This window comes from Perca flavescens, chromosome 4 (assembly GCF_004354835.1).
Source record: "Perca flavescens isolate YP-PL-M2 chromosome 4, PFLA_1.0, whole genome shotgun sequence".
Classification (NCBI taxonomy): domain Eukaryota; kingdom Metazoa; phylum Chordata; class Actinopteri; order Perciformes; family Percidae; genus Perca; species Perca flavescens.
Genome location: NC_041334.1, coordinates 12709305 through 12723326, shown reverse-complemented (window position 1 = coordinate 12723326; position 14022 = coordinate 12709305). Strand labels below are relative to the sequence as shown.

Genomic DNA, 14022 nt, shown 5'->3' with positions numbered 1-14022 from the left:
GCCAAATTCTCTGGGCGGGCAAAGCAGAGAAAGGTGAGGTAACCTTGCTTGTTATGACCTCATAACAAGCAGATTCCAAAAAGGCTCATCTGAGCTTTCCTTTTCTCAAAGGCAGAGCAGGATACCCAGGGCTCGGTTTACACCTATCACCATTTCTAGCCACTGGGGGACCATAGACAGGCTGGAGGAACTCATATTAATGTTAAAAAACCTCATAAAGTGAAATTTTTTAATGCCATGGGACCTTTAAGGCGCTTCCACTGGCTTTACTTTTCAGGCCTGAAAGTTGCCGCTTGGTTGAGTTAGATCCTCTATTAGCACTGATGTAGTCTACGTGATACCCAGGTATATATGCAGTATACCCACTGAGAAAGCACCAGGATTTCCATATACCCACTTAAAGGTCCAATATGTAATATTTGTACTGTAATAAATCCAAAAATGACACCAATGCCTCATCAGATATTAAGGAAACATGTTAAACTGAAATACTATCATTTCTGACAACAATGCTAATGTCAGTATTTTTTCTTTTTGAAATTTACATTCCGTGACGGAATTTATGTTTATGTTTTGATCTGTGTGTTGTTATCAACGGCCCAGTTTGACAGGCAGGCCGGGTTGCCAGATATACCTGTAAAAACGTAAACCCAGCGCGCTACAGCTGTAACGGTAGTACAGCCATGAAAGCAGCAAACAAACGAACAGGATCAACGGAGATAGATTCTACATGACATAAAAAAAAGAAAACAGCATGTTTCTAACAGTTGCGTGACCAGAGACGTAACAACCCCCTGGTAAATATTGGAGATGTGTTTGAAAGATGGAGACAGCTTGAATCCCAAAAGGACGCAGAGTTGGCTTATTTTCTCCTGAACAGGTAAGCATTAGCTTCAGGCTAATTTATCACAGCTACTAGGGATGGGCATTTTTTGTCATTTCAACATTTGTGTACTCACATTGAATTATATAGCTAGAGTACCCGAGTTGGTTACTCGCAAAAACAATTGAGACATAGCCAGTAAAGTGATCCCGACTGGTCCTGGCTAACGCCGCCATGCTAACCCTGCTAACTGTTAACGTTACCGGGAGGACCAGGCAAGCAGCCCATGGCTGTTTACAGCGTGTAGCCTCTTCAGCGGCTGCAGCCGACAACGGTGAGTTATTTTAAGCCACGAGAGGGGGGCTGTAAATTGGAAAGAGAGGACTGTGAGTTTGCAGTGTGTTTAGCGATTGTTGCTGTAATTCTAAGCCAATGAAGTGTGTTCCGTCAGCAAGGTAGTTGTATTTTTAGCATTTCGTATTGTAATTCTAAGCCGAGGAAGTGTGCCTGACTGGCATGTGGAGAGGACAGTGAGGTTGTTGTGTTTTTAGCGGTTCATACTGTAATTTTAAGCCGAAAAAGTGTGTCTGTCGGTTGGTTACAGAGCTCCGCGTGAGCACGGGCTTTTATGACTGTCAATATAGCCAGCATCTAACGTTAGCTACTCCGCTGTGCTGTGGAGTAATGTCTGGCTATGTGAGACTAGCATCTAACGTTAGCTACTCCGCTGTGCTGTGGAGTAATGTCTGGCTATGTGAGACTAGCATCTAACGTTAGCTACTCCTCTGTGCTGTGGAGTAATGTCTGTCTATGTGAGACTAGCATCTAACGTTAGCTACTCTGCTGTGCTGTGGAGTAATGTCTGGCTATGTGAGAAAAGCGTCCAGCTACATTGTTGTGAATGCTGCGGTCTCAGCCTGGCAACCCCCGTGAACTTCGAGTCTGGGCAGGAGGGGGCGGGGGAGACAACTCTCCAGTATTTTGAATTGGTAGTGCAGTAACTATTTTAACCGCTAGCTGCCAGTATTACATACAATATTACATATTGCACCTTTTAAAAATGCCCAATAACACCAACATACTTTCCATTATATTTTGAATGTATTTTGTTATTGTCATCTGTGTTCTTTTTCTTCGCATAGGCTAAATAAAGGTAGCCTATTTCCACCATAAATTGGTTCATTAAAGCGTCATTAAAGTCATTAAAGGCAGATTCTGGCCCATATAGGCCAATATATATATATATATATATACAGTATACCCACTACAATAGGTGGTTGACACCAGACCCTTCTCAGTTACAACTGAGAAGGGTCTGGGAAAGCTTCATTGACAGTTCATTTCCAACGTCACCAACGGACTCCACTCAAATGCCTCTGGACGCAATTGGATAGTCCTTCAACCACTCAGACCAACGGTCCGGGTGACGCTTTTCACATCCAATATCCAACTAAAAAAATGTGATTTTGGTTTTTGGTGTCGTCCCTCAACACAATACTTTCTCCTTGCAGGTGTTGCATATTGCAAACTTGTTATCTTCTGCACACACGCTGAAGAATTTCCTGCAACATATCAGAACAGCTGACATGTTGCAGGTTAATTCACGAGGTTCCCAAATGTCTAAGAATAGCGCGGACACGCGCTTCACACCGCGAGCGGGTATGGGCCACACACGGCGGAGAAGTTGAGCCGTCATGTTGAATGTAAACAAAAAGCTGCTCGCTGTCGCTGCGCTATCCTCGTCGCGTAAAGCCCGCCTCAACGGTTGTGATTGGTGTAAAGCCCACCTCCGACACGTTTTAAGAAGAAGCCTTAAGTTTTCAAAAACCATTAGACAGGCATTCTAAAACGCTTAACGTGGTTTAATGCAGGGTGCGAACTACGCAAGCATCAAGGCGTGGCGGCGCTGCAAATTCAACTCATGTTTAGGACATGTTAATTTAAAGATTCGCAGAAAAAATATAAACATTGGAGGCCATTAATCGGCACGCAAAGTCCTTGAAATCCATTATGCAGTAAGCGTCATATAGCCATGGTAAAAAGAAAACAAGGCAGTTTAATTCATTTCGGTTTTACTTGTAGCGATGACGTTAATAGCATGACCAATTCACCTGCTGCCAGCCCCACCTCCAACCGGGGTGACAACTCAAGAAGAAGCTGAAGAAATAATGTCCTCTGGCTGAATATGCTCCTAATCACTCTTGCTCCTCTCTCTCTCGTTAAACTGGAAAAGTCCTATTATTATGGACGTTATCTGATAAGCGTTTCTGCTTCATTAGAGCCTATAAGGAAAAAGCTTAACGTGGTAGAATGTAGCAGGACAACCTAAACAACAATCAATGATCACCAAATTTCTCTCTCATATTTCTCATCATAACCACTGATAACTGTCAAAAAATCTAACCGAAAGTCCTATTATTATGGACGTTATCTGACATTAAGCGTTTCTGCTTCACATTTTCAGCAGGGCGGCGGAGCGGCTGTGGGTTGACTCCCCACGGTTCTCATATGTCCTGTAAGGTCCTTAGCAGAGCGGCTGTGTCTGTGCCTGTCCTGTGGGGGGGATAGAGCTTTTTGTGGATTTGTTGGTTATCTGTCGCTCACGAATTATAGGCCTATGTGTTATGAACTTTATTTTTTTTTAACTAAATTGAGCTCGAGGTTTTAAAAAAAAGTGGTGGGTACAAATTACTCATGACGAAATGTTTTGGCGACGCGTACCCACCGTCCCCACCGAAATCTACGCCTATGATATTAATCCTTGCTTAGTCCCACAACGGAGAAATTTGCTGTGATACAAAGGGGATTGTGCAAAAACAAGAGGCGTCAGTAAATAATGCAATATATAATAATAAATACGTAGGCTCTACAGTAGTAATAAAAAGTTAACAGTAGCCTAAAGGCAAATGTATATGGACATTTTGTAATGAGACAGACATTATGCATTATGAGACTCAAAATTAAAATAACATTGATAGAATTCCCATTATCTTAGTTTCTGTCACATAAAGCACAACATGTCCTTAAAGTAAAGTTTGGGATATTATCCAGCTACTACGAGATCCGGCTGTGGATGTCAACCCGGAGAGCGCCACATGGAGCGAACACTAGAGGGCAGTAGCGTCCATTTTGTACCTTTTAAACTCCTGGAAAAAGAGAGAAGGAGGAAGATAACCCGGAAAAAAACGAGGTGTTTTTCTCTGTGGTGTCCACATGTATCCGCACTGTGAGTATACGCATGTTGTCTAATGTATGTAGAGGAATATAAACGAGATAAAACTGCGATATGAAAACTGGACAGGTCATATAGCTAGCTCGTTAAAGTTCTATCATTTTATATCAGAATCAGAAAACGGTTTATTGCCAAAGTACGTTACGCTCTTTCCCTGTCAGGTGGCAATTTTCTGAAAAACAGAACCTTGCATGTCACTCAGCGTTCAAGAGTTCAGCCATTACTTTTTGTCAAACTGTGGAAACTTAGACCTCATGTCTGAAAAGAATGTCAAATAGTAATTTTAACTTCAGCTGCTGTAGCTAACGCTGTATGCATCCAACATGGCAGCAAACGTTGTTAAACTATTTGTACATGTTTGTTTTTTTTTTTTTTTTTTTTTTTGTTTCATATTAATGCTTATAATATGTTTATGTATGCACCAACAACCAAGGCAAATTTATTGTAAGTGTTACTTACTTGACTTACTTAAATCCTTTTCTGATTCTGACGTACCATATGCTAAAGTAAACAATGCCCATTATATGTGCAATGTAAGTGTTATAGAAAGGGGAAGATGGGGCTGTACGGTTTGGACAGGGTGTGCAAAAGTATATGATATATATATTTTAATAATAATAAACATTTAATATAGATTCTCTACCTGCATAATACATTATAACACCGACTGTAAACTTGTGTTATAAAGTCTCACAACAATCATAAGAATGAAGTCTCCACTACATTTATCTGACAGCTGGAGTCAACGATGACAATACAACACATTGTTAAAGATGAAAAAGGTGTTCCCAAACGATTTGGCTTGTGACCCCTCACAAAAAAAAAAAAAAAAAAAAAAGTTCTAGTTGGGACTTCTGGCAGATGAGTTGTTAGCAATTCCACCAAAAGAGATATTTCCCCTGCCTCTAATCTAATCTAATCTTTCATTTCAGTAACTGTAGTTAAAACTAGCTTCACCTCAATAATAGATCACGTGTCAAGTCACAGAAGCCATTTTTTTTGCAGAATAAGTACTTTTACTTTTGATACTGTACATTTGATGTTACAAGCAACTTCTATACTTGTACTAAAGTAATAAATGCAGACTGTACTGTGTTGTTTAAGCTGATGGCTGATTGTATTTTTTTATTGCCGTCTGTCAGATACTGTTAGAAGATGTTGAGTGATTCTGAGGCTGCAGAGCTGCTCTCCTTCCTAACCCCCGATACACGTCCTGATGTCAAAGGTCACACCACAGGCTACATCCTGGGGATGTCTGGCCACAGGTAAGAGGAGGATGATGATGATGATGATGATGATGATGATAATGATGATGATGATGATGATAGCATCAATAATGCAGCTTTTGATTATAATGTGATCGGTTTCTGCTCACCGCTCCGATACAAATGCTAAACTAATTCTGAAGCCGACACTGATGGTGCCCCCCTCGTCCACTGCCGTCCACTGTGATAAACACTCTGGCTGACCGGAGAGTTGCTCCACAGTGTGTTAGGATTTCATTACTAAACTATGAGCAGGAAGCACATTACAGATGTGTGTTTTCACATCACAAATGACAATCAAAGGCACTACAATGTAGGTTTTAGTCAGGTAAAATGTGAGACTTGACATGTAGGATCTTATGAGCTGCTGACCATGTCATAATTGTATAAATGGTCTGATAATTAATGTATTGTTTTTATCGTAGAATGCCTGTACTTTACTGTGGCTATCAGCAACAGTTGTTTAAAAAATATTTTAAGAAATAAGAATGGGGCACCACTCTTGGTCAAAGAGAAAAACTGTTAGACCACAACTTGATTTAGTCTAATAATCTGAAGGTTTGTTACAAGTCCATAACTCTGTCTAGGGATGTCCCGATCCCCATTGCATAGTATCGATATGGGCATTTTTTAACCGATCGGGAATCGGCAGTCACCCCGATCACCTTACTCCATCATTTACGTCAGCTGAGCACAATTTGCGGCAGAACGTAAACACGCAAGTAACTTGGCATTACTCATTAACATGGCTAAGATGTCAGCAGTGTGGAAGTATTTTCAACTAGAAAGTGAACGCGGCAAAAACCAGTGCCAGTGGGCAGTCAAACTCAATGACCAATCTGATTGGTGGTGTGCTAGCTAAACCGGAGCTGCCAACGCCAGTATCTTCTTATTACTAGCCATCGTATTTTCTTCCATTCAGCGAGTAATGACAACAACAATCCTACTTGACTACTATCAACACTGATAAAAACAATGGTCTAGAGAGATGTTCCATCATTTCAGGTTAAAATGTTTTGGGCGACAATACAGATTAGCGCCGCCTGCTGTTATGGAGACGTACATGCAGAACGTATGCTGAAGTTGGCGTCGCTTCTGTGTGTTCCGAGGCACTTTTTGGGCCAACTTGGGGAGCCGGGAGCTGAATGATCAGTCTGACTGCCTTTTCTGCCGACGGTTGGCCGTCGGGTTGCTGTGTCAGAGCCTTTAAACCCACAAAAAACATGTAACCAAGTACTTTTATAAATGACGAATTTTTTTAACTACTAAGAATACACACTACTAAATAAACCTACTGTATGCAATGCATACATGAATGAGAGAATGAAATGGATGAAATTGAACTGATTAACACGTGAACAACAACCAGTAAACAAGGTATTTGGCAAGATGGATAAAACTAGACGCAGCAGCTGAGATTTAAGAAGGGAGACTTTACTAAAAGGGATCCTAATTTCCCTAAATCTTCCCTACAAAACCCAGAGAGCACCAACCCTGCACTGCCCGAGATGACGATGGGGTGCTGCTGAGGCGGTCCTGAGGGACCTGAGAAACTCCCTTTCCTCTGCTGGCGCGTTCCCTCTGAGAGGCTCCGCTGTGCTGTTTCTGTGTCTGTCTCTCTGCAGCAACAAGTGAAGCCTCGGGCCACCACCAGGTGGTAACTGGAGAGGTGATGGCACGTCGACCGGCAATGTTTCTTCACCGCCGACTTTTGGCGAGTCGGAACACAAGGCCCGGGCAGGATGGTCTTTCTTGGTTGTACTGGAGCAGTTTGTCAAAGTCTTTGCAAGCTTCTTCAGCGCTTCATTCAAACTCCGGGATCGGACTAAGTTCGAGCTCACATGGGCCCACGGGTGACAAGAGAGAACAAAGGAATGTCTGAAGGAAAATGTGTGATAGAGTTCAGGGGGTTGTAAAGTGGACTTCCTGTTCTTAGATTTTCATCACCATCATCTTGAGTCTTACCAGAATTGAGTTCTGAGTGAGTTGAAGAAAAGAACAACATCATCCTGTTGTCATTCACGCTACATATGAAAAAGTCAAATCTCAATGAAAGCAGGAACACCCCGAGTAGATAAAACGATGAAGCTGTTTTAGGTCTGTGATTTCCGACCAGCAGATTTCCAGTAACTCTCTCTCTCTCTCTCTCTTTCTTATTTTCAGGGATGGCTGCCGCTTCCTCCGCTCTAAATCGGACTTACTTGTGGCCCTGTTTGCTCTGACGTCTGACCCCTCTATTGCCATCGTGAAGGACTGTTACCACATCTTCATCAACCTGTCCGCTGATGAGACTCTGCACCAGGTGATCAGTCTTGATTGATCAGCAGAATCCGGTCTAATGTGACTCTTATTAATGAATTAGTAATAAATAACTCAACTGTCCCGTGGAAGTGCTGAGGGACATTTGACAAATACAACCCAACAAAAAGAAACCGTTCAGCCCTCAGAGATGTTGTGGATTCAGTGTTGGTTTCATTCTTTGAAGACAAACATGTTAGACGTGTTCTTGGTTGTGTCTCACCCAGGTTTTGCTGGCCGATGTTAAGGTTCTTCCGGTGTTGTTGAAAAGGGTTCTGGATCCAGAGTACCTGTTCTCTGATCAGATCTGCACCATCCTGTCCAACCTGACCCGCCATGTGAAGACCTGCAAGACCGTGTTCCAGGTGGGTCCCAGCGTCCCAGCTTGACTGCACCACATTTCAGTGAGCTGCTGATCCCATACAGGGCCACAGAACCTATCGGGTCATCAGAGCGGGGCCGGATCATGGGAGATGAAGTGTTTGCTTTGCTGTTTCAGGTCCTCCAGGAGGAGGTTGGTCTGGCTCAGCTGGTGGAGATCTTCTGCACTGAAGGTTACAACAAGAAGGCTAATTTCAACTACCTGAGTCCTCTGCTGTCCAACCTGACACAGCTGCCTGAGGCCAGAAACTACATTATGGACAAGGACAGGTGACTGATTACACAGCAGGATAAGAACCGATGGTCAGACAGAGGGAATATCTGCGTCTACCAGTTTTTGGAATTTTTCAATACTGATATCGAACCCTTTTTTTGCAGCAGTTTGCAAGATGTGGGGATTTCCATCACTATTCTCCAGTCAAAACTTAGGAAAGGGAGGATAGTGACTAGTGACCGATTTTTCAGGCCGATTAATGCCATTTGAGATCATCTGCATCGGCCGATGCCGGCGCTTACGAGGCTGCATGCAGCCTTGTCAGAGTGGCTGCTGTAGAACGAAGTTAGCGCTCAACCTCGTGTCAATTTCTCCATTCTACCGGGCAAACGTCACCGTCAAGGATAGCAAGCCTTCAGCCAGCTAAACTAGCTTACAGGGCTTGAGAAGCTAATGTATGGAGTATGGAGTTCCCCAGCCCCCACTGCTTCTCCCAGCGAGCAAAACATTTATCAGATTTGTCATTTGGGATGCTAAGCAAGTGTAACTTGAAAGCCTTTTAGGGGCCGCTCACACGACAACAGAATGTTTTAAAAATGTCGTTTTTGCCGATATCATGTTTTTGTTTTTTTTTGCAAGTGATGAAATTCATCAATTTAATAATAATAACAAATGAGATACAAAATCTTGTATCACATTCTGAAGCTGTTATGAGCGCTGGTATTTCTTTTGTGTTTTTATATATATATATATATATATATATATATATATATATATATATATATATATATATATATATATATATATATATATATAATATATATGTTTTCTTTCTTTATCTGTTGGGCCCCTTGCTCTGCCACAACGCAGGTGACCAACACTAAGTACAGTGCCTGAATGCATCATGTGCAGACACAGACTGAAGACTGAAGCTAATCTGCTAACGTGCTGCTTCAATGCGAGTGTATGTCTTATCAGTGATAATATTTGGTCCATAGGACACACTGAATCGAAGAAAGCAGCTTGAGGACCAAAACACATGCCATTACACCCCTTATATTCTTTGTGTGTGTGTGTGTGTGTGTGTGGCAGGTGTGTAATCCAGAGGTTGCTTCCCTTCACTCAGTACCAGGCATCAGCGGTGAGGAGGGGTGGAGTCATAGGGACCCTGCGCAACTGTTGCTTTGACCACGGTAAGACACACAGAGACCTTATTTACTTTAGGTCACTTCATGCGAATTGGGCAGCTCTGATAGCTATCTGATATAAAAACAGCGAAAATGAACTCCAGAGATGGGGACTCAAGTTTGAGACTTGGACTTGAGTCACACTTAAGTCGCACACACAGTGACTTCAGACTTGACTTGAGACTCGTCCTCAAAAGCCACTCGGACTTGAGGTGCGGGACTTGTGAACAATCTTTATTTTTAGGAAACGTCTGATGAGCTGAATGTTATTCCCCTCCCTGCTTATAAGCTACTTACGTGATATCTAACGTATCTGCTGCGCGCGGCCACACGTGAGAGAGGACAACAAACATGTCGGCCGCACCGGCAGCTGATGTGCGGTTCATCATAAGCTCCGGCTTTAAAAACTTCATACAACTAAAGACTTGAGACTTGACTTGGACTCTAGCTCCGAGACTCGTAAGCATCTCTGTTGTAGTGCAACAGTACTTCAAGTCCTCTGATTTCAAACCTCTGCTCAATCTGTCCAGCCCATCATGAGTGGTTGCTAAGCGACGCTGTGGACATCCTGCCCTTCCTCCTGCTGCCACTGGCCGGTCCAGAAGAGCTGACTGAGGAAGAAAATGAGGGTGAGTGTGTGTTTCTAATTACTAAACTGTTTTAGTCAATTCAGTGTATCTTACCTTAAAAGATAAGGTATATTGTGGCCGGGTTGGCTCAGTGGGTAGAGCAGGCACACATATACTTAGAGGCTTACTCCTAATTTCCACCGGTTGCAGAACGTCTGCGGCTCCGCTCCGGAATGGCGGCGGAGTCGTTAGGTTTCCATTAAAGTCAACGTGTGTATTTCCACTGACTGAAGAGCAGCTCCGTTCTGACTCCGTCCCAGCTCCGGCGGTCCGCAGCCCTCCGGAGCAGAAATGCAGAGCTTCTATTTTTGCCAGACGACGGAGAGCTCCGCAGCAATTCAGCGCAATTCAGATTGTGCGGGACAGGAAGTCAAGCACAGAAACAAAATAAAACATCCGGATCATATTTCCCTGCACTACAGCTTGAAAACACAGCACAGAGTTGTTTCCCCTCTACTCCTCTGGATGGAAACGAACTGTTATTGGTTTTGTGGTTCTATTCTACCTGAATTCGCCAGATCTCGTGGGTCCTCGTGACTTCAGCTGTCGGTCATGGCCGCAGCCGTTCCGCAACAAATCCGGACCTGGTGGGTATTGACGGACGGAGGACCACGGAGCCGTGCCGCAGCGAAGCCGTTCCGCAACCGGTGGAAATGAGGAGTTATGCCTCAACGCAGAGGTCCTGGGTTCGAGTCCGACCTGAGACGATTTCCTGCTCGTCTTCCCCCTCTCTCTCCCCTTTCTCGTCTAGCTGTCCTATCAATTAAAGGCGGAAAACCCCCCCCAAAAAAAATCTTTGAAAAAAAAAAAGATAAGGTATATTGTCTGTATTTATTTATGCCAACAAATGCCATGTGTAGACCAAAAGCAACAATGAATTGATCCACTAACTAATATCATGTGTCTATCAAAGCCTGATCTATTACTCTGTGCTATAGAGCTTCATTGTTGTCCAAAGAAATGGTAATAAAACATCAGTGAGCCACACTGCACTGACTGACTTTCATTAACACCAACAAACACAGTGTATGTTATTTTGACTCAACCCTACATACACTGTACTGCTGTTGGAAATACTAACTAGAGCACCAAATGTGGATTAATCCACTGCTGAAAATAGTCCCCCAATAAATGCACTATTTCCTCCTGTTTGAGTAACATTTGTTAGAAACTACAGTGGCCAGCTGCTTTAGGAAACCACTAAAACTTTATTTTTTTTTCGACTTGTGTGTGTGTGTGTGTGTGTGTGAGAATCTTTATAGAGATTTATATCTTCAGGAAGAACCAATGGGCTTGGGGCTTAGTGGGTAGGGAAGTCAGAAAGTATTGAGACCCGCTGGTTCTAACAGAAGTTGATGTGATGTTCAGGTCTCCCTGTGGACCTGCAGTACCTCCCCGAGGACAAGAAGAGGGAAGAAGACCCCGACATCAGAAAGATGCTGCTGGAAACACTTTTACTGGTATGACACAACACACACACACACACACACACACACACACACACACACACACACACACACACACACACACACACACACACACACACACACACACACACACACTCATGTTTTCATGTTCAGCTCTTTACCGTTTCCCTCTTTTGCAGCTGACAGCCACCGGAGCCGGCCGGAACACACTGAAAGAGAAGAACGTTTATTACATCATGAGAGAGTTCCACCGCTGGGAGAAGGACGTCCACGTCACAGCAGCCTGTGAGAAACTGGTCGAGGTAGGCAAGATGGAATCATTAAACAAATCGTCAAGGTTTTTAACTGCCACGTACAGTAACCAGTCTTTGTGCTTTTACTGTTAACGGTTGGGCAACAAAACTGGAAATTTGTATTTCAAGCTACCTTCCACTTAAACAATCAAATCATATTTTGGACTATAAAATTTAAATGTATATAAAAAATGTGTTCTTTGTGTCTTGAAAAAAGTTAAATAAAACACAAATTAATAAATCCAATAATATGCTCATGTTGTGCTCCTGTCAATCTAATACAGGAAACAGACCAAGTGCACAAGTGCATTGATCACACATTGAGTATTTTCTGGTGCTGGTTCTTGACTGCAAACTGAAAACAGAAACACACCCTTTTTTTTTTTTGTTTAATACACACACAGTAAACAGAAGGATGAAACCATGATCAGTTTTGTTAATGAATGAATGAATGAATGAATGAATGAATGAAGGACTCACATGAGCAGCTTGATCAACCCCCAATCAACCAGAACAGACCAGTTCCTTCCTGAGACTATTTTGCAGAGCCACCGTCGCGTCCTGAGCTTAACGCCTCCCAAGACTACTGCGAATGGTTTCAACAAATGCAAACAAAGCGATTCCTATATCCCAGAATATATCTGTGATGTAGCCAGACCTTACTCCACGGCGCTGTCTGAGTTCAGGCAATGCGAGACTACACACACCGTAGCTAAATGAAAGATTGAATGCGGGTGAACGTAAGAACAAATATGGCAATTACAATAGATACATAAGGAAGAGAAGAGAACAAATAGCAATAATGGGTGAATAAAATGTTTCAGAGTCAAGTGTAAGAGGTCCGTAACAACACCATATACTCATACCACATGGGAGCCCTGAAAGTATGTCAGAAAAAGCCTCAGAATCTTGTAAAATTTCATTACCAGATTTCCGTACAGCATAGCACATTTTAGACAGCCAGATTTAAAACCATTAATGATTACATTTGTTTACTTTCTCTTGCCAAGATGTACGATGTGCTCAAACAACATGGTTCCTGAAATAAACACACAACACTATTCCGTTGGTGCTCGTGCCCAGGACAGTAAAACGGCCATGGATGTATAAAGAGAAAGGGAGGGTTAGGGTTAATGTGTTCTGAGTACTGACGGGAGGGGGGTATTTGTTCGGGTGTTGAGTTCAAATCTCCAAGTCTCCACCTTTTTTAATGGATTAGTTGCTCAACAGAAAATGGTAACCTAAACTACTTACTCCAAAGATGATCTCAATCAACACCTCACGGAAAAAGTTTAAAGCAGGGCTGTTGGATTAGACTGCTTTAACTAGGTGTACCTAATAAACTGGCAACTGTACGCATACGTCATGTAGTGGACCCTCGGTCTCCCTCCAGGTGCTGATAGGAGACGAGCCGGAGCAGGGGATGGAGAACCTGTTGGAGGTGGAGATTCCTGAGGACGTGGAGGTGAAACTGAAGGAGGCAGACATCAAAGAACAGCAGGAGCTGGAGAAAGAGCAGGAGAGGATGAGACAGGAGGAGAAGGAGGAGGAGGAGAAGAAGAAGAGGGATGCAGAGGGGGAAGACAAAGAACAGGAGAGTGGACTGATACGATAAAGCCGGTTTTTAGACCTGGCTTCATGGACTATCTGTTGAAGCAACCGCTTTTTGTCAATCAGACAGTTAAACGTTCATTACGGCTTTATTCAGACATGACGGGACATTTTCAGAACGAGCCACGATGCTCTGTGATATCTGTCAGCTGGTCCATCGCTGCTGGAGAACAGCGCCGAGTTGAAAAGTGAGTAACGACATAAAAGAAGAGGGGTGTTTTCTGTTCTCTCACAGGCTGCACCAGAGATGGATTTGAAAACGTATTTTGTTGACTGACTAATTACCTAATGTGAGCGTGAGGAATACTCTCCACTGATGCATATTGTCATCATCATCATCATCAAATATTACTGAATGTAATTGCTATTTAAGTTTTGTTTTCCTCCTCTGTCCCAAAAAAATATTTTAGGTAAGGATCTGACATCAGAAGAAGTCTTAACAACTTAAAAGTGACTCATTAAACTGAGTTTATTATTTTAATTATTATTATTATTATTATTATTATTATATATATATATATATATATATATATATATATATATATATATATATATATATATATATATATATATATATATAATTTTTTTTTTTTTTTTTTACAGTGGTCAGAAAAGGCGGAACCATTAACTTTAATGAAGAATTGACTTCTGATATTAGACAA

At 42.5% G+C, this 14022-nt stretch overlaps 1 protein-coding gene across 3 annotated transcripts; it reads left to right on the top strand.

Annotated features, from left to right (window-relative positions):
- The first annotated feature begins 844 nt into the window (after positions 1-844).
- hgh1 (HGH1 cochaperone) lies at positions 845-13755 on the top strand. 3 transcript variants are annotated; one of them, XM_028575985.1, is made up of 10 exons: positions 845-880; positions 5198-5320; positions 7484-7622; positions 7846-7983; positions 8118-8269; positions 9306-9406; positions 9931-10029; positions 11398-11489; positions 11636-11758; positions 13143-13755. In XM_028575985.1, the coding sequence occupies exons 2-10, from the start codon at positions 5211-5213 to the stop codon at positions 13362-13364; spliced, it is 1176 nt and encodes a 391-aa protein (XP_028431786.1). In that variant the 5' UTR covers positions 845-880; positions 5198-5210; the 3' UTR covers positions 13365-13755. The 3 variants fall into 3 exon arrangements, with proteins under 3 accessions (XP_028431786.1, XP_028431788.1, XP_028431785.1); XM_028575987.1 differs by lacking the exon at positions 845-880 and adding an exon at positions 1117-1157; XM_028575984.1 differs by lacking the exon at positions 845-880 and adding an exon at positions 3833-4049.
- The last annotated feature ends 267 nt before the right edge of the window (positions 13756-14022 follow it).

Coding starts and splice junctions, on each gene's coding strand:
- hgh1 (XM_028575985.1), top strand. CDS start 5,211: ATGTTGAGTGATTCTGAGGCTGCAGAGCTGCTCTCCTTCCTAACCCCC. Junction 5,321..7,483: donor CTGGGGATGTCTGGCCACAG/GTAAGAGGAGGA, acceptor TCTTATTTTCAG/GGATGGCTGCCGCTTCCTCC. Junction 7,623..7,845: donor CTGATGAGACTCTGCACCAG/GTGATCAGTCTT, acceptor TGTCTCACCCAG/GTTTTGCTGGCCGATGTTAA.